The following is a 23,296-nucleotide window of genomic DNA, read 5'->3' as shown; positions in this document are numbered from 1 at the left end:
CCGCCAAGAATGACCGAGATGAAAGATGATAAATTGACAAAAGACAAGGTACACACGTGCAAACAAAAACACTCCTGGATTGGATTGGATCGTTGGACGGTTAGACAAGAATGTTTGACACCAGTGTTGGCAGACGGTAACTTTTTTTAGAGCATCGTGCGCTCTCCTTTAACACAAAAATGGCAATATATTGCTAATTTCTTTTTTTCGCTCTCTTAGAGCATATTAAAAATGTCAACTGTTGTAGCCGCTTAAAATGTATAGATTAGAAATGCCAGGTGTCTGTCAGTACGCGTTTAAACTATTCGAAGTGATCCTTTGCTCCGCCGTTCTGCAGTGTGCAGAAAGGAAGAAAAAAAAGAGTAGTTTGCTGTAGTTTGCACCCTGTAGTTTCCACCTCGGAGGTAGGAACAGAACCTGAACGACAGAGGAGTGGTCGTCCTTCTGTTTCTGTACTTTATAGCGTAAACGCTTCGGAGTGTCGTTTCATCGACAAACGTTTTATCGAAGCACGTTTCCCCGACAACCTTTCATCACGTGAAATGCCTCGAAGACTAACGAATATTTCTCGACGAACTGATGATTGCAACAGCGTGTACCTTAACGTATAAATAAATATCTATCGATCTATCTGAACCTCACACGGAAAAAGCTGAAAGGCAAATCGGCCAGCCACGGGAAATGCACAGGTCCATGGCTTTGTAACACACCTGTACACAGTACATCATATGGCTCTGCAGCTTTCCGGTCCTTGTTTGGAAAATAAATTAAGTCACGAACCGCGTGAGTTAAACACAATCAAGGTAGAATTGCTGGAGCCGTTAGAAAGTAGGCCTAGCGAGGTGTGTACAAGCAATTGTACACACCTCGCACATTGGTACGAGTACACACTGGCCACACATTGGTGTGGCCAGTGTGTACATTGTACACACTGGCCACACCAATGAACCAAGAGTTAACTCTTGGTTCATTGGTGTGGCCAGTACATACATGGGGAGGCATTCACTTGATCGATTAACGTTTTAGCGAACGCCCCCGTTTCACGGAATGACACTGAGGACCAGTGGCCCAGTTCTGAGCTCCGTGCCCCTTAACGTACCTGCCGAGCTCGTGAGCACATGAATGCATGCAGTACAGCTAGGACTTCAGGCGTCCTCCTCCACAGCGTGCGCTCGCGCTTGTAGTTTCAATCCCAATCAGAGCACGTAGACAGGAAAGCTTCTTAGAAGTAAGCCTGTTTCACGTGCTGCAATTGTTTCCCCAAATCGTTGCGATTTTTGCCACTCTGCGACTAAAAGCACAGTTGCACCGTCGCAGCGGCCCTGCTACTGGTTACGATCGCTTGAAATGTCTCAGGCTTTGTTCAAGAAACTTTTGATCAACAAAATTGCAAAGCAATCGCTCGTGGGATGTCTTTCTCACCGACAATCGACAAACAACGAACAAATCGCCGTGTCGGCTGTCCCGATTTTTTTCGCACAGTTCCTGCAGTCGCTGTGCGTGAAACAGCCTCCAGCGTTCATCACTGTGTTTCGCATGCGATTTTCTGGCCGGCCCCTGTCGGAAGCGTGCGCTGGCTAGACTTCCTTTAAGTTCGGCGTCAATTTTTCATGAACAACGTTGTCAAGGCTGCACAAGAAAGCAAAAGTGTGCATCTTGTTCCGTCAACCCCCGCATAAGGTTTGTTAACTCGCTACTGCGTGGTTTACATTAGCAACCGCATGCAAGAGTTCATACTCAGCACCGGGAAAGTGCCTTATCCACAACGTGAACTCGTGCACCAGTAAAATGTTTAATTCACAACGTGAACCACTTGCAGATCTGGCTAGATCAACATACCCAGCCAAAGCACTGCAAATGTATTGCTTTCGACATCTTGTAAACCCTGAGACGGGGAACGATAAAAAAAAACGGACGTTAAAAAACGGACGTTTTTTTATCGTTCCCCATCTCAGGGTTTACAAGACGTCGATTGATTACCAGCTCGCCTGCACTCTCTCACTGCTTAAAAAGTATTGCTTTGTTTGATTCTACCGTGTTCATTTTAGATAGTGAACGTTCAACATAATGTCGGCCTGAATCCGTGCGAGTTCTACCACCAACATTTCGCAGCGCCACTTGTGAAAACTGCAGGGGCGCTGCTCCACCAAAGCAGTTCAAAGAATTGCCGCTACATGCAATAAAGGCGGCGCTTTCATCCGTCAGAGACGCGGGACGTCAGGAGCGGGTGTCCGGATTGTCCAAAGAGGCGTCTAGTTTACTACCCAGCTCTTTTGCGAGCCAGAACACGTGCTCCGCAGCGCAGCGTCTCGCAGCACGTTGTGATAACAGTGATGTGTTGACAGCAGGCACGGCAGGCATGTTTTGAGACCGTTTAAAGTAAATAATGTCCACGTTAGGTTGCGCGGACGCATTGCACCTGCAGCTTCAATTTGAATAGATCGGCTGGGATCCTCGACGTCGTCGGCGTTTCCGTTGTCGGCGTGCACAAAAGTGAGTGCTCTTTTTTCGCTGGGGGTGTTGTACGCAGCGATTTGGCGAGCGACGAGGCAAGCGACGACGACTCGCTTGAAGGATGAATTGCATGTAAGCGATATAGCGAGTGACGAGACGAGCGAAAGTGACAGCGACGAGCGACGGAGTTCTCACGGTCGCTTGTCGCGTCCCTCGGTTTTTGGATTTCTAGAAATCGTCGCTCATCGCTCTGGTCGCTTACTCCCGTCGCTTTCATACGGTTTGCCTCGTCGCGCGAGTGACCGACCGACCGACAATGAACCGCATGAAAACGACGGGAGCGATGAGCGACGTTTTCTAGAAATAAAAAAAATAGCGACGCGATGGGTGACAGTGAGAAATCTCCGTCGCTTGTCGCTGACGACTCTCGTCCCTGTCGCCGTCGCTTGTCTTGTCGCTTGCTAAATCGCTTACATGCGGTTCGGCCTTAATGCTATACGCACTACGCCATGCATCTCGACCGGAAATGGCTATACGCACGACGCGAAACTTGTTGGGTCTCGTATTAAACGAATTGTCAGAAGAAGTGTTTTGTAGCTGTAGCGTAGTGGAAAGGAGTCTTCTATATACACGTTCGAGCCAGAGTGGGTTTACTTTTTTTCCCTTCTTTTCTAACTTTTTTTTTTTTTTGTCGAGCATTTGGCGATATTGATGACGTTTCTTTATTGCAATTATCATTGAAAGAGGGAAAAAGAACATTGTCGACGAAACTTTGCTGAACTAAATGGTATGGGACTCCCTTTCCGGAGGTGCAGTGGGGGACAGTGGTACTATGGTGCCTGGAGCGCGTCTCTGACTGGTGTGTTCAGCGTCCTGTGCTGCCCATACATCAAAAGTGGTCCCAAAGTGGCAACAAATAACGTCACAGGACCCGGAGTGTCATGCTGTCGGAGGTCGTGATCCTGGCGGTTGGCTGAAGAAATGCTGGCAAAAAGCATGAGCGAACGCGAGTGTCGCTGTCGTCGCGGTGTCCCAACTTCTGGCTGCTGGCGCTTCCATGGATTGCCACCCTGGAGTGCGACCTGCAGAACAGGCGTCTGCCACATACGCCAGAGCTATTGGGACGCCACCAGGATCGCGACTGGCGGCAGCATGACACTTCTATGATGTCACTAGGCGGAAATGGAGGGACCAGTTTTTTTGGGCGGGGTAAACACTCCAGTCGGAGACGCGTTCCAGGCACCAAAGCGGAACTTCGGTTGTCGGCTGGACGCCTCCAAGCGGCGTGTTCGAGGGGGGCCAAGTGGGTTTATAGTTTTGTAATGAGCAGCCGCAGGCTGTCGCCGCGGAGCGGTGTGAATGCGGGCAAGAGGACACATGATATCCGAAAAGGGTGACCCAAATGGCATGAGCTCTCCGTGCTGTCGTGCATATAGCAACTTCTGGTGGAGCTGCACTACATAGTGCATATCGCATTGCTCTTGAAGCGTTAGCTGCGTTCGATTGACCTACACCTCCTGCACCGCTGCAGAAAAGTGTAGGGCAGTCTACTTCCGGCATGTGTATTCAGTCTACTTCCGGCATCTGTATTCAGATGTGGCCGGAAGTACACCGCCCTACACTTTTCTGCACCTGTGCAGGAGGTGTAAGTAAATCGAACGCAGCTAATGTTTTTGAGCGTGTGGGCTGGTCTTTCATATGTATGATTCTTGTGTGCATTCATTATGTGCAAATAACCCTGATTTTTGTTTTAGATGGAGCAGGTGGGGGCGTACAAGATGTACCTCCAATCTGACACCGGTAGTGTCCCCAGGCGTTCAGCACATCGCTACAAACAGCAGCATCTGGTGCTGAATGACTCGGCCAGGTAATTATTTTCTATCTGTACATATATGCAAAGACATGGTGTCACAGCCACAGGGAAAAATGTATGGAAAATTGTAGGCAATTGTTGGGCAGTTATGTGAAACATATTGCCACAACTGCCAGTCAGGTGTCCTTATAGACACATCCCGAAATTACTCCCTCTTCAAGCAGAGTTGGAAATGCTGCACAGCTGTGTCTGCAAAAGACGCTAAAAATGGAAAGCCGATCGCTTAAATATAGTTCACTTTTTCTTGTTCAAAATTGTACAAAAGAAGGCAACTCAATGATACATTAGCCTTGCCGCACCTCTTTGGTAGCTGCCCATCCCTGCGGCGGAGCTTGTACTTCCCCACATGAGGGTGTAGGCAGCATTATACAATAGCTTTGCCACCTTGATGGTGTCTTTCGCACACATTACTGTGCAGGATTTCTAGATTTGCTTAAAGAGGGTGTAATTTTGGGATAGGGTCATTTCTAAGCATCAGGATTGAAAGCTGAGCTAGTTGGTACCGGTTCATGATAAAGTAAAAAGTGCACAAGAAAAAAACAGAGCAAAAAAGAGGACACATACTGGGCAACTTTCCCAGCAATTTCGGTGTTGCTGGCGAGTTCCCTAGCTTTCCCTGGTGCAACACGAATTCCTCAGATTGCGTCTGGCTTGAAATGGACGAGCGACTCGGAGAACTTGGAGAAGTTTGAAGCGAGAGCAGCCAATCAGGGATGCAGTATTTTTGCGTGAAAGTCCATACCGGTGGTGATGACAAGTAAAGACTTCGTTAGTGTTTGGAGTCAACCGTTTTTGAGAATAAACCATTTCAGAAAGATGAGCTACTATTCTCAATGGCATTAAAGGTATAGAAACGTGTTTATAGGGTGCAACTGTGTGTTTGACTAGTGAACGAAAAGTAAAATTTAGTGATGATGATTGCAAATCATTGCAATTGGTTGCTGCGTGTGAGTGTGGGCGGCCCGTGTTGCTGGTGTTGCAACGTCGAGTTGCTGGGAGAAATTGCCCCGTCTGAAGCAAGCTTAAGTTTTAATCATTGCATTTTCCTTCAGTCCTGCTCTCATTATCCTTTGCCATACCATGCTAAAAACGCTAGTTCTCGTCTGATCACCGAAGCCAAGCAGCATCGGGCACAATCAGTACTTGGGAGGAAGATCACTTTTTGGCCTTGCTCCCCCTTTAGTGAAGGGTCTAGTTTGAGCCGTTTCCATGGCTCCATGGCTACAACCACATGGCTTTTGTCAACCAATCAGCTGTTGCGAGGTTACGACGCGACTTCACTGAAAACCAAATGTAGAGCCAAAAAATGTTTCACATTAAAAAATGGGGCCCGTAGCATTTTATTGAGAAACATTTAATTGGAACATCAGCTTTTCTCTGACACACGTTTAGCTCTTTCCTGATCATGGGAAAAGTAGCAATATTTAAAGGATCCGTGCAAAAGCTTTTATTTAGCTAACTAAGTTGTGTATGGAGCAATATGACACATGAAAACGTGGCCAATTAGATTTTTTTTAAAAAGACAGGTTAATATAATGTTTAAAAAAAAGATTTGCAAATTTTGAAAGTACAGTTTTATGTTCAGAAGGCATATAAACGCCGAAATTTCTACAGCTATGTCAAATTAAACAACAAATAAGAAAAATTCAGAATATAGAAAATGTGCCCCACACCCACGACTGTTACGTCTGAAAGGTAGTGTACTCTATGCACTCTAACTGACATTGTCTATTTTCGGTTCGTCGGACAGTTAGCTTCTGTAAATCGTGTGCTTTTCAACGAAGGAATGCTTACATTGGTGGAACACAGGTAGTACGCCTCAACCTCACATTTCTAGCAGAATGCTTTCCTTGTGTTCTACCTTGGTTTGTCATGGCCTCGATTACAGTTCCCTCATATTTGGATTTTTTGTGCACCTTGTTGGGAACGTAAAGCGTCCACGCCGTCTCGGACAGCCTTAGAAATTATAGGGATGCTTACCAACAACCATCAGTTAGCAACACTTATAACATTATTCAAAGTATCCCCAAAGGTCTTGGCCTAAAACATATGCCATAATACAGTTGAATACTGTAAATAATGCCATCTTTGTTACGAAGACTGATGCAAGCAGTTGGCCATGTTAGACAAGTGACAGCACCTTTCCTATTACTATCTTCGACAGCCTACCAGCTTGTGATAAAGCTTAAGTGTACGTCGAAACTGAAACTTGAGTTATTCGGCCATCCACAAGATTGTGTAACATAATTAATTCTCCGCACTAAGTTTAATTTCTTGACGGCGCTCGGCAGCCATCGATCACCAGAAGTCGATAGCCTATGGCGCGGTCAATATAGGGTTAAGCGGCCCACATTTTGTCGACACTTGTTTTGTCAACCTCAGTGTCGGGAAGTATACCTGCCTCGTTTTGGGAAGTACCTACGGGCTGGCAGGTACACTTGCGCAGATATACTCACTGCCTCCAAAGACGACAAATGCATCAGTGCCACTTAGCACACCTCGTGGTGACTCCCTGAAGCTTAGGAGAAACAAAGTTGGTATTGTTTTGCCAGGAAGTGTCATGCCATACAGAGCTGAGAGCGACAAGCCGCTTAAGGGGCAGTGCAACAGCCCTCTAAGCCACCACCGAACGCTTTCTGAGCCTGTTTGGGTGCACTGGTGGAGTCCTTGTCCGCACATCTTGTGCAGTTGTGTGCCTCACCAGTTAATTATTTGTTCATTAGAAACGTGTGAGGGCTTATGAATAAATGATGCTCACTCGGCCCCTGTGCTCAGCTCCCTGCGGCATGAGAAAAACCTCTTATGCGACCTTGTAAGGCTATGTGTTAACATAAGGCTAGGGTACTAGCAATTGTACAAGCTTGTGTAGCCCATACCACACAACTGTACAGGCTTGCCCCCCAGGATCGTCTATAGTCTGTTTCAACTCAAGAAGGTAGGATGAGGGTAACGATAGCCAGAGAGGAGAAAGCAGATGGAGCGCTGGAGAAGAGAGGGTGAAACCTTTCTCTCTTTAGCCTTCTGTCTGCTTCCCGCTCCCCTACTTTCCTTTTCCTTACCCTTCCTTCTTTAGTTGCAACGGACTATAGCGCCACGTGCCAAGTGACAGATTTCCGTGAAGAGGGAGAAAAGAAAAAGGGGGCCAGGCGGCCTAAGTGCGAGTTACAAATCAGCTTGTCACAAAACCATTCGGTATACATGTCATTATTAGAAAGTGAGGGCCAACCATGACGGCTGTAGTTTCTTGTCAACACTCGGAAGCAGAGAGAGGGATCCAGATTACCATCAGTCAGACAACATTTTCACATTACTTGAACTTCATTTTGCTGCTAACCTACCCCTTCCCCCCTCTTTCCCCATACCCGCAGAGCATTTTATGGTTGCACCTACTCTCTGAGACGAGATAGTTGCCTTGTAGGTTTGTTCTAGCTTCAACTGCTCTTGGGTATATTATCGAGACCGGTTATAACAAAGTCAATAATAACAAAAGAGTGGCTACAGCGAAGTGATCACGATTTCCCATTCCCGTTTGCACTTTTTCAATGCATTTTTGTCTGTTTTTAGCGAAGGAAGTTGAGCGGCTCCCGTGGATATAGCAAAAAGAAATTTTGTGATAATTTAAAAAAATAATAAAATTCTGAGTTTACTAAAGGCTCTGTTATACTCCGACGTAACGCGTGCGCAAGCGAACGCTGGCCGAAGTCGGCTACGTCACGTCAGTTACGCCGCGCGCGTCAGAAATTTGCCCTCTTTATACTCCGGCGGCCCTGGCGACTAACGCGGCTGCGCGTCGGTGGGCCGCCGGCGTGGCGCATGCGCAGAATCTGACTACGAGGGCACGTTTCCTGCGAGGTTGCGCCATTTCCGGTTCCTTTTCGTTTCCAATAGCAGACGAGAATTCTCGCGCTTGTTGAGCGCCGAGTTCGAGCGATGGCGAGGACGTACCTTGCGCGACGAAAACTCGGGCTTGCACTGTTGGTGCACCGCCTGCGCCGCAAGCGGAGGCGGTCAATGTACATGCGGTACATCTTTGACAAGCGCACGGTCTACGGTACTCAAGCTTCCTCGAGTCGTAGACACTCGGGTGAGGACGAATTCCCTCGATCGGCTTTTGGACGACCGAGACGTCCGATTCTTTAAACGGGCCGCCACAGGGAGTGGTGCTCCCGTCGTCTGCTATTGCTCGTATTCGCCGCGAGGGCTGCCGGAGCCAGCGCGTGATGCATCCTGGTCCGGCGCGGCCGGCGCGGCCGGCGCGGAATAAGGCATGCTCCATTTTGGCGTCGAGGCGGTCAGGCTGCGTCGAACGCCGCCGGTCGCGCCGGTTACGCCACGACACCGGAGTATAGAGCGTCGGGTTTTCGCCGACGTGACGTCGCTGTGACGCGCTCGCACGCGCGCACGCGTTACGTCGGAGTGTAACAGAGCCTTAAGTCTCGGACCGCTGCACTTTACTGCCACGGTCAAGAAGCCACCCAGAACAGGCTGCTGAAGATGCTGGAAAGGCCACCGGCGGCAGTCATTGCAACGTCGTCTGCTCCCCGCTCCTTGCTTGGGAAGCTGCTTAACTGCATCGCACGCGGAGAAGCCGTCGTGACATGCCGATAGAGGCGCAGCGCTAGCGACAACGTACCGGCAGAGATGACGGAGAGAGCCTAGATTTAAGAGAGGGAGCAGTAAGTACGCCTGCATTTGATTGTCATGTGGCAGCAGAGGCGGACACGTTTGCAGAAGGTGAACGCTTTTGAGTTTTGACTGCTTGTATGCTGCAGCTCTTTTTGCAAATGGGCCCCACAAACCACGTGACCTCGATCGAGCAGTTGCCTCATCTCTTAAATCTAGGCTCTCTATACTGACAACAGACAAGCTTGAGTGCGAACTCAGCGCCGTGTGCGCTTCTTTGTTTGCTTCGTGATCCGTGTCTGCGTCTAGTCGGTGAGGTTGCTCTTGCGTGAAACTCTACTTCGCTCAAGTACCGATTTTGTAAACCATGGCGACTCAACGATGGAGAGTCACGGCACTGCCGGCACCTTGACGGTAAAAACGAAGGCAACCTCTGTGAATCAAAAGCGTGCCATCCTCGACGGAGTGCACATAAACAAAAAAATTCTGTCCACCGCCGGCGTCCTCCGAGGTGGCCGTCGCAGCGGTCAACACCATTCGTACGTAGCAGGATCTTTTTTCAATCGTAGCTTCTCGTAGTTGGCGAAAAGCAGCTCCTATCTAGCAGAGGATGCGTGCAGGGAAGCCTCGACTGCTTTCTGCAGGCTCGATAAACATGTGCCAGTGACAGCCCGTGTTCCCTTTTTTTTTTTCATGTTATTTGTATGAGTTCAGATATAACGAAGAAGCCGATATAGTGAAGCGAGTTCTGATTCCTGTTGACTTAGTTATAGCCGGTCTTGACAGTATATTTTTTTATTACTTCATTTTGCATTTTATGACTTCCAAATGGCACAATCATGTAACCTAAGCATGATTGTTTCATCGTAAAATTTTTTTCCTACAAGCTGAATTATAATATTGGGATTGAAGCAAGGAAACAAAGTGGTCGTAGCCTCCACTTGCTGCTGATGCATTTGGTATATTTAACTTTTTGTGGCAGTTTTCTTATCACATAGTTACCATCCGACATATACCAACATACTCTTCTACATTGTGCCTCAGTGGTAGTGTTTTGGGCACCTTCAATTTATGTTAAGTAAAAAAAATTGGGAAGGCTAGGCATTACCTTTCTGTTTTGACAAGACTATTAGAAACTTGCATTCTAGTCAAAATGCCACAGAGTTTAGTAGACTAGGGGTGCACCATAAGAACTATGAGGTGACAAAACTACCTCCTACAAAAGTGTATCCTGTATCCCTGTTTTTTAGGAAAATGTGAGGAAAGGCCACAAAAATGAAGTGGTAATTGTCAGACTAGGACCCCCTCTGTCCAAAGCTCTTCACTTAATTCACTGAATTCATGCAGACCTACTGGTTGTAGTGAAAAATATTTTGGATATTTTATCATGAGCATACGAACACCAGTAGCTGATTTGGAACACTCTATGTTCTGAGCATCTTCACATTCAAACCCTGGTTGCAAAACACATTAACTGCAGGCCTTCAAAGACTTGTGAGCTTGTGGGTGGATATAAATCGGCAAAATTTAAACAGCAGATGCAAGGTGACATGGCATTGCCCACTCTATCTCATGGCCATTACTGACTCACTAGCACTTGCTCTGTGCCATCCATGCTGTGCGAGCCTCCGTTTGCCATACCACCCATATTTTTATTGTTTAATGAGCCTTGTTCATATCGCTTTGACCACTTCACTTCACTTCACGGCTCATTTTGATGTCAGCTATAGCACATCATGATGGTTTGCTGAAATAGGATGCCATACTTCTGTCAACAACCTGTCGCACCTGCGCGACTGCGCTATGGGTGCTTCAGTTTGTGTAAACATGAGTAGGTGCCTTTACAATGCCCTAAAAGTGCTTGCAGCTCTCGTTTACGTCGGCCACTATGCAAGTTACTGATAGCTTCACCATTGATAGTGAAAATGGTCAATTTATTTACAGGTCAGCTAATGCCGAGATGCTTGCTGAAGCCCCTGAACCAACAGCAAGTCCTGAGCCTGCCCTGTTGCCAGCCTCCACGAGCCTTGCAGGATGGCAAGGAGATGATTTGGGAGGCACTGCAAATCCTGCATTAAAAGCTGGTCCTGTCACCTTTGAGCAGAACACTCCTACGAGACAACCTCCACAACCTGCTGTTTCAGGTCCAACGTGCGGGGATTCACCCCAACAAGACCCAATGGTATGTTTCTTTTTTGCTATTTAGTCTGTAACATAAAGTGTGTTGTATGTATGAACTGTTACTCCACATCACAAAACTAGTAAGATGTTCATTTTTTTTATTTCCTTTATCCTGGGTACTGTTATGTCTCCTAAACAATATACCTATGCTAGCACCCACCAGAAGCCCGTTCCACTGCAGTGATAGTCGATGCGTGAAGGCTGGTTCGGAGCGTTTTAAGGCATTGATTTTGTTAAAGTGAGATGAAAATGAACGCAATACTTCGACTATGCAAGCAGAGCCCTATGCACGCCTTTTCGCCCTCAATTTGCAAAGAAGTGAAAGCGGTAGCTGTGTCATGTTCATGCAACGTGGGCCAAATGTTGCCGTCGTGTACCTGAGGACGCAGCCGAGAAGAGATTAGGAAAAAAGGGCTTAGTTATTGGCATTGCGAATGCCATCTACAACTGCCACAAGTGCCCAGTAAAAGGTGAAGTTAGGACTGTTATGCTCTGCTTGTACAGCCAGACAATTGCATTAGCTTTCTTTTCATTCTAAATTGAACAATCTTTTAAAACACTGGAGAACAAGTTTCAAAAAGCAACAAAACCTCGGCCGGCTTATCCTCACGCTAATTCTCAGATCTCTCTCTTCATCTTTTCCTTCTGCGTGTTCGGTCGTGCCCGCATTGACGAGAGAAAAGACAGCTTTACCCATCTCTAGTGCGACGACAAAGACGATGACGTCAACAACAACAAGCACTAACACCGAAGTCCCTACAAAGTTTCACCTGTAAGGCCACCGCTTTAAAAGCACGAACTGCTTTGCAAAAGAGAACATGGCGCCACTAAAGCTGAATATAGGACAACTTTCTCAATGACTTGAGGTTTTTGTCGTGTTTACTCATGTTGAAAAGACAATATTTATCAAATAGGGCATTAGATTGGGCACTAAATGGCACATCTTGCCAACCTGTTGCATCATACCCATTGTGCGTCGTGCCTTAGTTCCCGTGGCCGCCACCACACAGCTGCGAATCGCAAAATATTCCCATTCCTTTCTTTGCTATTACGCAACGGAATCGCGATATTTCCAAAGAATGATGCGGTTTCTCCGTTCCTTTCGGTGAGATGAACAATGTAAATATTTAAAACTGCAACTTCTTTCGAATTTAATGTCGTTGCATCGCCCCTTTAATGGCTGGTTTTTAACTTCATTTTTTTTTTATTTTCTTTCTATTGTGTTGAAGTTTAGTATACTGTTGTATATCTCAGTGATGATTTCAAATACGCAATTAGTTTTCAGGTAGCCTTACTAGATCCTGAGTTATCAATAAATTTTAATTTTAACAAGGTCCTTCTTACGGGTCGTTAGCATAAAATTCTTCAGAATATATCAGATTTTTTTGTAGAATTGCATTCACCAAGACATGCGTTGTGCGGTGATGCTATTTTCATTGCTTTATATGTCATACAATAATTTTAATTAATTAGTCTCAAAAACATATAGCCTCCCATTTTGTGCAACTTGATTGCAAATGTTTTTTTACCAATGTAATTTTCATTACATCAGGCTTAAAATAGCATCACTGCACAAAACATGTCTTGGTGAATGCAATTCTTGAAAAATGTCTGACATATTCTGAAGAATTTTACGCTAACAACCCGTAAGGAGGACCTAATTAAAATTACAAATTTATTGATAACTCAGGATCTAGTAAAGTCATCTGAAAACTAATTGCATATTTGAGGTCACCACTGAGAAATACACCATTATATTATATGCCAGCATGATACATGAAAAATAAGGAAGTTAAAGATCAGCATGCCCCCTTGAGAGTGAACTGTAGCTGCGTTCGTTTTACTTGCACCTCCTGCACCGGTCCAGAAAAGTGTGGGGCAGTCCACTTCCGGTATGTGTATTGAGATACAACCTACACTGCCCTACACTTTTCTGCACTGGTGCAGAAGGTGCAAGTAAATCAAACGCAGCTATTGTATACACGAACTCAACTCTCCTACGTCACGCCGCTGTGGTGGCGCGTCGGTCGCACTTCCGGTCTATTGCAGTGGACAGAAGTCGCCGTGCGAGACATGCATTCTTGTGTTCTTTTCGCACAAACCAGACAAAAAAACCTGCGTTCTCATCAAAATGCTGCGACGGGGGCTGTACCAAAAAAGTCTAGAATGGTTTGAAAATGAGTTTTCATGTGTTTCTGCCCGCTCCGTTCGTCCGAGTATGTGGATAGTAGCCGTGAAAAGGGTAAGCCAGACGCTGTCGAACTACGATTGCCTGTGCGGGCCACACTTTGTGGTCGCCAGATGTATTTGTTTTGTTCCAACATGAATGAGAGAAAACCGCCAAGTTGTCCGGGCCACCCGCGGGTTTAGTGCGTCTTTAAATTCACACGGCAGCGTGATCGTTCAAACTTTTGTCTGCTCTTTCGAGCTTGCTTTTTGTCGTCTGCTCGTTCAAACAAAAACGGCCTGTAGACCAAACTTTGACCCGGTGATTGCAATAAGAAGTAATTGCAGGCCTCAAAAAGACTTAAGTAGGCCCGGTGTAAAGAGTAGATACAAGATGTTGATCATTGGTACCAGTGGCCATCACCGACTTGTTACGCTTGGTCTGTTCTCACTTCCGAATTTCAGTATCGACTTCGATCATCGCCGCTACCTTCTACACTTTTGCAGCACGAGCGACGTCGCGACCGAAAATATCTAGAAGAATCTCATCATGGTTTTGGCGCTCATTCTGCGGCGTTCATGCAAATGAATCGCCGCACAACAAATGATTTACACAAAGTTTGGCGGTGTAATGAGCCTTGATAATTTCGCTCAGGCGATTAAAGTGGTAAGACATTGCTATTAGGACGTAGAATAGACAATTCCAACGCGAAACAGAGTATGCAGACTCGCACAGACGCCGACAACGTGACATTCCAACGGTTTGTTGACGCGGGACACGGTGCTTCTTGCCCGCACTCCATTGCGCAAGCGTTCGAACTGTCGTCTGCTCTTTCAAGCTTGTCTGCTTTTTGTCGTCAGCTCATTCAAACGACAGCGGCCCGTAAACCAAATGTTGACCCGGTAATTGCAATAACAACTAAGTGCAGGCCTCAAAACACTCTTAAAGGTTGGTTGGGGTAAGTAGGCAAAGTATAAACAGTAGATACAAGAAGATGTTGATCATTGTTACCAGTGGCCATCACCAATTTGTAATGCCCGATTCTACTTGCGGTTTTCAGTATCGACGTCCACCATCTCAGCTACGGTCCAGGCTTTTTTGGAGCCCGAGCGACGTCGCGACTGAAAATGGCGAGCAGAATCTCATTCTGCGAGTCAGGCTTTAGCGCCCATTCTGCGGCGTCCGCGTGAAATGAATCGCCGCAAGTCACATTATTCACGCAACGTTTTGCCTCGTTAATTTTGCTGAAGCCGCTCAAGTAGTCGGACATTGTTAGGAGGACGTAGAATCAACAATTCTAACGCGAAAAAAAGCACAGGGACTCCCCACCTACGCCGAAAACAACGCAACTCAACGGTTTGTTTATGGGCAACGGCGGGCTTCTTGCCCACCGTCCACCGTCCATGCGCGGCGCCGGTGGCGTCCTCTAGGGGTGCTCCGGTTTGTTTGTAAACATGAGTTGGTGTATAGAAAGTGCATGCGCTTCGACATCTGTCTTTGCAATTGTGTAGCCTCAGCTAGAGCTCGGGCTACCATGGTGCAACAGGCGTTGCCTCAGAGTGTTTGTTGAGCACAGTCGAAGCTTGAATTCATAGCATTCCTCAACATGACCAATGAAGTCCATTCACGGAGCATCGTGGATGCTTGAAGCAACACTTCTGACATTGCACGAGAGCAAACATAATTTTGTTGCATTAATTAAAAGATATTTTATTGTAGTGAGCTTTTGACTAATAGTGGAACATGGTGAAGACAAAATTTTGAAGTCTAGACCCGCTCAAAACAGAGTAGGTCTTGCTTCAAAACCAAGTAAAACTGAGTGAAAAACTGAATGAACCCTTGTAAAATTTGAATAAATATTGAAGTGATTCGGTGTGTATTTCCTAACAATTGTTTTATCGGTTTGGCGAGAATGGGAGCTAAAAGAATAAAGGGACTGCCCGGAGCTGCTTTAGACACCCTAGGATTGCAGTTTCTTGGTAACTATTGTTAAGCTTTGACTTTTAAGTCGATGCATAACCTAATGCTGAGGAACTTTTAATTTTATATTATTCCATGTTTTCTTATATACATATTTTGGGAGGCTACAGATGAAACAAAATACATCGGTTTTTGAATATTAGAGGCTAATATTTTGTAAAAAATGTAGGTCTGTTTTTTGCATAGTGCAACATGATTGATTTCAGAACACTGTGTAATGCAGAAGGCATTTTGTTCCCCCAGATGCAGCCCTTGTTTCCTGGGGCTCTGGTGACCCACGAGGAGAGCCTCCTTTTGCTCATGGCTCACGTCTTGCGACACCATGGCTCCAAAGAGGCAACGGAGAGCCTCTTGAAACTGCTACAGTACCATCTTCCAGAAGGCAGCCAACTACCTGCGACAAAGTATCTCTTTGAAAAATACTTCACAAAACAAGAGCAGCCCCTCACGACTCACTTCTATTGCCCTACATGTACTAGCTACATTGGAGTCGGAGAAACCGATAAGCTAGATTGTGTGTGTGGTGCCGAGCACTCAGCAAAGGTCCTGTTGCGTGGAGGCTCATACTTTCTGAGCTTAGACTGGAAGGCTGAGCTCTGCAACCTCCTTGCCAACAAAGGCCCCTTGCCTGAGAAGCCCGGCCTGATGTTTGACGTCAGTGACATCACTCAGAGCCCTGCTTATAATCAGCTGCCGCTGGGCCCTGATGATGTCACGCTGACATGGAACACTGACGGGGTGCCAATTTTTAAATCCTCAGCTTATAGTGTATGGCCACTAGAGTTGATGGTAAATGAACTCCCGTTTAAAGAAAGAATGAACAACATTCTCCTGGCAGGTTTGTGGTTTGGGCCAAACAAGCCAAACATGCAGTGCTTCTTGGTGCCATTTGTTCAAGAAATGAATGACCTTAGCACCAATGGGTTTAGTTGGGTCGACAGCGATGGTGTTAGCCATTTGACCAAGGCCTATCCCGGTCCGTGCACTGTTGATACTGTGGCAAGGTGTATGTTACACAACCAGACCCAATTTAATGGGGAGTATGGGTGTCCTTGGTGCTTCCACCCAGGCCATGTCATTCCGCAAGGAAGAGGCCATGCTCGTGCGTATGAGGTGAGGAAGGTCAGAAAGAGAACGGATGAGGACTTTGAGAGAGATGCAAAGTCACTGTCACATGGTGTGCTTGGGACCACGGTGTTGTCGCTAATGCTATATTTTAGCATTACCAACAACACCGTGGTCGACTACATGCATGCAGTCTGTCTGGGTGTGGTTAGGGCCACCACGAACCTTTGGTTCAAAGGTGCCCACTCGCGTAAGAGCTTTCACCTGGGAAAAAAGCTGTCGGTGATCGATGCTCGTCTAAAGAATGTAACCCCGCCCTACGAGTTCTCGCGCCTGCCACGTTCACTGTGCCAGCGTAAGTTCTGGAAAGCCACAGAATGGAGGGCGTGGCTTCTGTACTACTCTCCATTTGTTCTGAATGGCCTGCTGCCTGCACAATACTTTCGAAACTGGTGTAGGCTTAGTAGCATAATGCATGCACTCCTGGCTGATGTAGTGGCACTTGATAGACTCGCCACTATTGAAGCTGAGGTTTTACTGTTCGTTAAAGAGTACCAGAACCTGTATGGAATTGCTCAAATGACATACAACATGCACTTGATTTTACATCTGTGTGACAGCGTGCGACAGTGGGGTCCATTGTGGGGCTTTTCTTCATTTCCATTTGAAAACATGAACGGTGTTATAAAAAAGAGTTTCCATGGAACCCAATATGTGCCCCAGCAAATCTGCAGAAAGCTACTGCTTTGTCAGTTCTTGCCTTCCTTAGCGAACTCGCATAGTGCTTTCGTTGGCAAACCAGAAATTTTTCAAGTTTTCGAAAGCCTCACTCGAGGTTACAAGAGACTGTTTAATGTTCAAAATCATGTCGGTGCAGTCACCATTGGTACTGGGTCGCGAAAGCTTGTGTCTGTGGAGGTGGACTGCATCAGGAGCATGGGCATGTCCACATGTACAGTTATGAAGTACAAGAAAGTGCTGATTCAGGGAACAAGGTACATTGCCCACTCCTTGGATAAGTGCAGTCGTATAAACTCTGTTGTTTATCTTGATGATGGCTCATTTGGCATCATTGAATGTGTGCTAGTCATGTGTGGTGTGTGTATGTCAAGCTGCGACTGTGAAAGGACCGTGTATTTTTTCCTGCGGAATGTGAAAGCCAGAGTAGTCAAGTTTAGCCCTACGTTTGCACGCATGCACATGCTGGATACTGAGTTCCATTACCGAATCGTAGACATTCAGTGCGTAAGTCACAAGTGTGTTGCATTTGTTGTGCACGGCCAGATGTATGCTTCACCTCTATACAAGAACATTGATTATTGAACTAATTTAGTGCATTTTTTGTACAGATGCCATGTAGAGTTTGTCACTACAGTCGCCGACCGATTATTCGGACTTTGCAGGGACCGTAAAATTGTATAAATAATAGAGCACGCCGAAAAATCAGGAGGTTGAAAAACTTGCCTTTATTACTTCCAAGTGGGCTTAAAAAAGTCGTAAATAGTGCCTTGCTTCAGGTTACGCCTGCATGCTTTGTTTTAGGTTACGCCTCCGTTTGCGTTTGGCAACTTTCTGTTAGCTTGAGAATCGCTGCTTTCTTTTCTAGCGTTACAAACGAGTACTTTCTGTGCTTCTTAACGACTCATCGCGGCGGTAGAACAACAGATGGGGCCATGACGTCCAAGCCAGCGTTCTCCGAACGAGAAGAGAGGCGCAAATACACGAGCGCAAAATGACGACTGGCGACGCGAAAGTGGGGTGGAGGCGCGAAGGGATGGAAGGAAACAAAGCAAAATGATAATGAGGATGATAATGACGTGCAGCTAAATGAAAAAAAAAAAAAGTGCTAGCATAGCATCACGTAGCGATAGGACTCAGGAGTACTCAAGTAGCGCTGCCAAACCAAGTCAATTCATTTGCAGCCAACATAGAAATCAAAATGGCCGCTTCCCGGTGGTGTTTCCCGCTGATCGTTCGGGACGATTTTGTCCGAATAATCAAACTTTCGGACTTCAAGTTGTCCGAAACTTTGGTCGTGAATATGCACTATTTTCATGGGGTAAGTCACGGTTCCTCCCTTAGGTCCAAAATATTGAACAAGTTTGAATTATCGGAGTCCGAAAAAACGGTCGGCGACTGTATACTTATTTTCACGTTAAGATCTAAAAATTGCAATGGAAAAAGCTTGTTTTCTTATGGAGCATTACTAACTTAAATAGGGAATTCAGGTATTTGTACTGTATTTTCACGACTATAGTCATCCGACTACACATGTTTAAACGTTGGTATTTCACATTGTGTGGGAAAATGTACATACAATGAGGAAAACTTAGTGCCTGTCATGCTGGCACTGTGTTTCTCTTGTCGTCAATGCCCTTGTGGATGACTGGCGACAAGCAAGTTGCCTCAAAAAGAACTTGTGGGTCTGGCTTTGGTTGCCCATGCTTTGGTTGTTAAAAAGTTTGAGCACAATATTGACTACCAACGGTCTTTCTTCGACCATGGTTGTGATGCCTCAACGAGCGAACTAACGACTAGGTCTGAATTATCTAGGGGTAAACATGGTTAGCCGAAATTGGGCCCTGCGTAATACACATTGAGTGCACACTATAAAAGGGAAAAAAAATTTTTAGCTGAAATTGACCCTTGCTGACTATACACCGGGCAAGGACCTTAGTCCAAAAAATACAGTATGCTCATTTAAGATCAGTTTTTTTCTCAAACTACACATTTCATATGTGAAAAGCTTTGTTTTTCTATTAGAAATTTGCTTTTTTTTTGTTAAGGGGAAAATAAGTATAGCTTGCTTTGACTACCTTCATATCAGTGTGTGTCATTCTTTACATCTTGGCTTGCTTTCATTGTTGAGATTTTTTCTCACTGCACTTTATATTTGTTTAGGGAAGTGGTTCCATATATATATTTGGGATCCTGGTTCAGTATAAAATTTATTTTCAGTAACATCTAAAAATCCGCATACAGTTACATTTGTCCTTGTTGTTTAGGTGATGTCTGAACAACATCTTTTACATCATTTCTTTGTGGCTTGGGTGAGTTTATGTGTATTTAACAAATAAATCAGTTGGGGTTTAGAGAAACAATATGTGTATGCTATAAATTTAATTTCATTCTGTTAATTCATCTGCTACCACAAAGAGAAACAGCTTCTGTGACTGACTGGGTTTGTGTGGTGGAGTATCTGTGTGTTCAGTATCTGTGTTTGAATCAAACTTAATTTTATCCTTCTCAGATGCTTGTTTTTGCAGCATTTTCCTGTTCACCTTTAATCCTCATCTTTCATTGTGTTTTTTTAAGGAAAGAGAAAGGTTGTGCAATTTTATATTGGTAAAATCTGTTTGTAAAAGTGTTTTTTTTTTAATGTATTTGAGTGTGGATTGGTGTAAAAAAATATGTTCAATAAAATCAGAAAACAATGACAGCATCAAGCCTTCTGAGTATCATTACATGCAGTAGCTAAATTTGCCTTGGTTCCAGGATAGGTCATACTTCTCACACTACCTTTTTTTTATTACCTTCTTTTTTTTGTGATGATAAAAAAAAAAAAACACTAAGAGTACATTGCAAAGTTTATTTTATAATTATTTAACCTGCTTCTATTGGGAGAACCAGCTTATCTCTTATCTGATTCTTGAGTGTCTATATTCCTCAAACGGTATATGTGGGTTTGTATAGACAACTAAAGCGTGGCCGAAGATTGGTCTCAAGATATTTTACCACTAGCTTTTATATGCTTGAGGGCTTATAGCTTTGGTGGTGTATGATTTATTATGGGTAACCAAAGCAGCTTTAATCGAGAGTATCTATAGCATCATAAAAACTGAACCAGTGTTTATGTTTGGATAATTGACGGCTGTAATTATACTCGCAATTTGTGTCAGCCTGTGAGCATAACATAGGCGCAAAAACGAATTTTGCGCGCCAGTTTTGACATTTTTATATAAATATTTTAGACTTGATTTTGAACACCTTGTATAGCCGTCCACAGCAAATAGAATTGTCACGGGTCTATAGCTTTGGGGATGTACACTTTTCTATAGCTGTTTACAGAAAGTTAATAGTCGTGGTTCTATAGCATTGGGGACGTACAAACTTGTATAGCCGGCTGCAGAAAGCTGAATGGTTGCTGGTCTCAGCATCAAAGTTATACAGATTTTTATAGCCGGCTACAGAAAATGTAATGGCTGTGGTTCTAAAGCTTTGAGGTTGTACAGTTGTCTATAGCTGGCTACAGAACATTTAATGGCTGCAAGTCTAAAGCTTCGAGGTTGTACATTTGTCTATAGCTGGCTACAGAACATTTAATGGCTGCGGTTCTAAAGATTTGGGGTAGTACAGTTGTCTATAGCTGGCTACAGAAAATTTAATAGCCTCTGGTCTATAGCTCCATGTATATACAATCTTCTATAGCCGCCTAAAGAAAATGTAATGGTCGCAGATCTTTAGCTTTCGTGACATAGAATTTGCTATAGCCGGCTATAGCTAGTTTTATGGGTTTTTATGGCTGACCATAGAGGACCATAGAGGGTGATAGCTTTCCATAGGATTTTCCATAGACGTCCATAGACCATTTTTGTATATGACCCGAGTTAGGAAAGAAAACGACCCTTTGCCCCATAGACTCCCAGGAAGATTTAGCAATTAAATGGCGTCCATGTCCCGTGATCGCCGATCTAGCAGTTGCACCCACCCTCACTTGAGCCTCCCTACATGCGTGCCAAGTGTTCGTGACAATTTTGAACTAGAATAATTGTGCTTCATTGCGGTCATTTGCCGAAAATGTAAATCGAGCAATGAACGAGGAGCCATGCTTGAAAACGGTGTATGTACGATGTTAACTTCTACCTGGGCGGCTAAAAAAAAAAGACTGGTTACGGTTGGATGCGAGGCTGGTCCCAATGCAGTGGTAAGCACTTAGAGCGCCTTTCTGAACGGCATGTTAGCAATATAGCGATCAACGAGACGAGCGACGGCGAGAAGCTACGAGAGCCGACGCCGAGCGCCGAAGATTTCTCACTCTCGCTGCTTGCGCCGCTCGGTTCTTGGGCTTCTAGAAAACGTCGCTCATCGCCTCGGTCGCTCGCACCAATCGCTTTCATAATGTGTGTCTCGTCGCGCGGCTGACTGCCGTGTTTATTCAATATAAATCGACCTTTTTTTTTTTTTTTTCTTCTTCTTTTTTCTCTTTTTTTTCTTCTCGGAAATTGTGACTAAAGAATTTCGACACCTACATTCGCGACCAAATTTTGCGACCCTACCGGAGGCATGAAGCTATCTAGTCACCGAGCCGGCGTTGCCGTAGAGCCGCGCTGCTTCTTGTTTCGAAAAGCTTTTGGTTGCCGAAATGGCTCGCCGCCCGCGGTGGCCGGTCGGGCGTCGGATTTCGACATCGCGCCTCTAGCGTTCCCCTTGCTGGGCAACGGGTAAGGAGAGGAACGCGATGCGCCATGCACTTTACCCTCCATCCTCGCAAACACGCACACACAAAAAAAGAAAAAAAAAGAAAGGTGTTATTTTTGTTAGTTGCTTGAGGCGGCTCGGCTCGCGTGTTGCTCATGGCGACACGGCGGCTTTGCTTGCGTCTTTGTAGTTTGTCTTCCGTCGCTTCGCACCTTTTTTCGTTTCTTGTCGTCATTTTACAACGGTGTCAGTGAAGTATTGCTGCGAATTTGCGAGGATGTCTACCCAGCTGACGAAGCTTCGGACGATGATAACATGTCCAGAAGTTCTGACGGTGATGAAGTTTTTGGCATCGCCCCGTGATTTAGCTGAGAGTGATGTAAATAAAGGTTTTTTTCTTTCTTTTGCCCAAAATTTCCCCTGTTCTTAAAAATAAAAAAAAAGATCGACCTATATTTCAATTCTTTTTTTTTTTTTTTTTGTTCTTGGTGGATCCAATAAATAGGGTTCGACCTATTTTCGAGTAAATACGGTAACTTTAATTATTATTTTGGGTTACGTCGGACGCAACTCGAATGCTTGACAGTTACATTGGGCGTAACTTTAATTTTTATTTCGGGTTCCGTCGGACGTAACGTTAGACATTCCGTTACACTTAAGGAAAATAGGGGCTGCTGGTTCATCATATAAAGTTATAAACCAACCATTTGTGTTTAATTAAAATGCATCACTGACCTCAAAAAAAAAAAAAATACTGCTATCCTAGAGTTTATGCTGCAAGCAGGGGTGGAACGGCTGCGCCATTTGCGCCATTTTGCGCAAGACGCATTTATCTGCGCCATCCTGCGCCATTTCGCGGAAACTGCGCCACAGCCAATACATCGCGCCATTGTGCTCCAAATCGCTGAACGTGCGCCCAATTTTTTTTTCATTTTGTCTTGGTTTCGGTTTTTATCGACTCGATTGGCAACAATGAGCGCGTTTAGCTTGGTCGGCCTTGCAATCCTTTGTTCTGTTTATTCTTCCTTTGTATCCGAATTCCCGAGTCGGAAGCGCGCGAAAAAACTCGGGGTTCCAATTCCAAGTGCTACACCACCTGCGACTGGATTGTTGTTCTTCAACCATAAGCGGCTAAGCAAGTCGGCCGAGAAGAGGTAGAGCCGTTAAGCGTCAGATTACCTGAGGCTCTGCGGCCCGGGTTCCGGACGTCATCCAGTTGAAAACACATTAGCAAACGATTCCTTTTAGTACTTCTTCTTTAGAAGTTGGAACCGCATTCCTGCAAGATAAATCGTGATTTGATAGAACTGAAACGCAGTCCGATCCGAAACCTGCCGGCCAACAGCTCTCACGCGAGCGATAGATCTGGCTTGACAAACCTTGCTCCTGCTTATCGCTAAGAACACGATAACTCCGTTAATCGTATTCTGCTGCTTCAATATTGAGTTATACAATAGTATAAACTCGGAATTTGTTGCCCTGTTCCTCCGCGCAACTGCACGTTCGTTTCTCACGCACGTCACTTGGTTCGCACA

At 45.3% G+C, this 23,296-nt stretch overlaps 1 protein-coding gene across 1 annotated transcript; it reads left to right on the top strand.

Moving 5' to 3' along the window:
- The first annotated feature begins 9 nt into the window (after positions 1 to 9).
- LOC120844752 lies at positions 10 to 16,182 on the top strand. The gene is made up of 5 exons (XM_040216681.1): positions 10 to 48; positions 4,209 to 4,321; positions 10,895 to 11,132; positions 15,522 to 16,067; positions 16,117 to 16,182. The coding sequence occupies exons 1-5, from the start codon at positions 10 to 12 to the stop codon at positions 16,180 to 16,182; spliced, it is 1,002 nt and encodes a 333-aa protein (XP_040072615.1).
- Positions 16,183 to 23,296: the final 7,114 nt, after the last annotated feature.

The sequence above is a fragment of the Ixodes scapularis genome, unplaced genomic scaffold (assembly GCF_016920785.2).
Source record: "Ixodes scapularis isolate PalLabHiFi unplaced genomic scaffold, ASM1692078v2 PGA_scaffold4__175_contigs__length_147842914, whole genome shotgun sequence".
Lineage (NCBI taxonomy): Eukaryota > Metazoa > Arthropoda > Arachnida > Ixodida > Ixodidae > Ixodes > Ixodes scapularis.
Note: the sequence above shows the minus strand (reverse complement) of the source record. Positions and strands in the feature narration are given on the sequence as shown.

What these genes read in the sequence shown, in the direction of transcription:
- LOC120844752 (XM_040216681.1), top strand. Translation starts at nt 10, where the DNA reads ATGACCGAGATGAAAGATGATAAATTGACAAAAGACAAG. An exon ending in ATAAATTGACAAAAGACAAG is followed by an intron (nt 49 to 4,208) that starts GTACACACGTGC and finishes TTTTTGTTTTAG; the next exon opens with ATGGAGCAGGTGGGGGCGTA. An exon ending in CACCCCAACAAGACCCAATG is followed by an intron (nt 11,133 to 15,521) that starts GTATGTTTCTTT and finishes TTGTTCCCCCAG; the next exon opens with ATGCAGCCCTTGTTTCCTGG.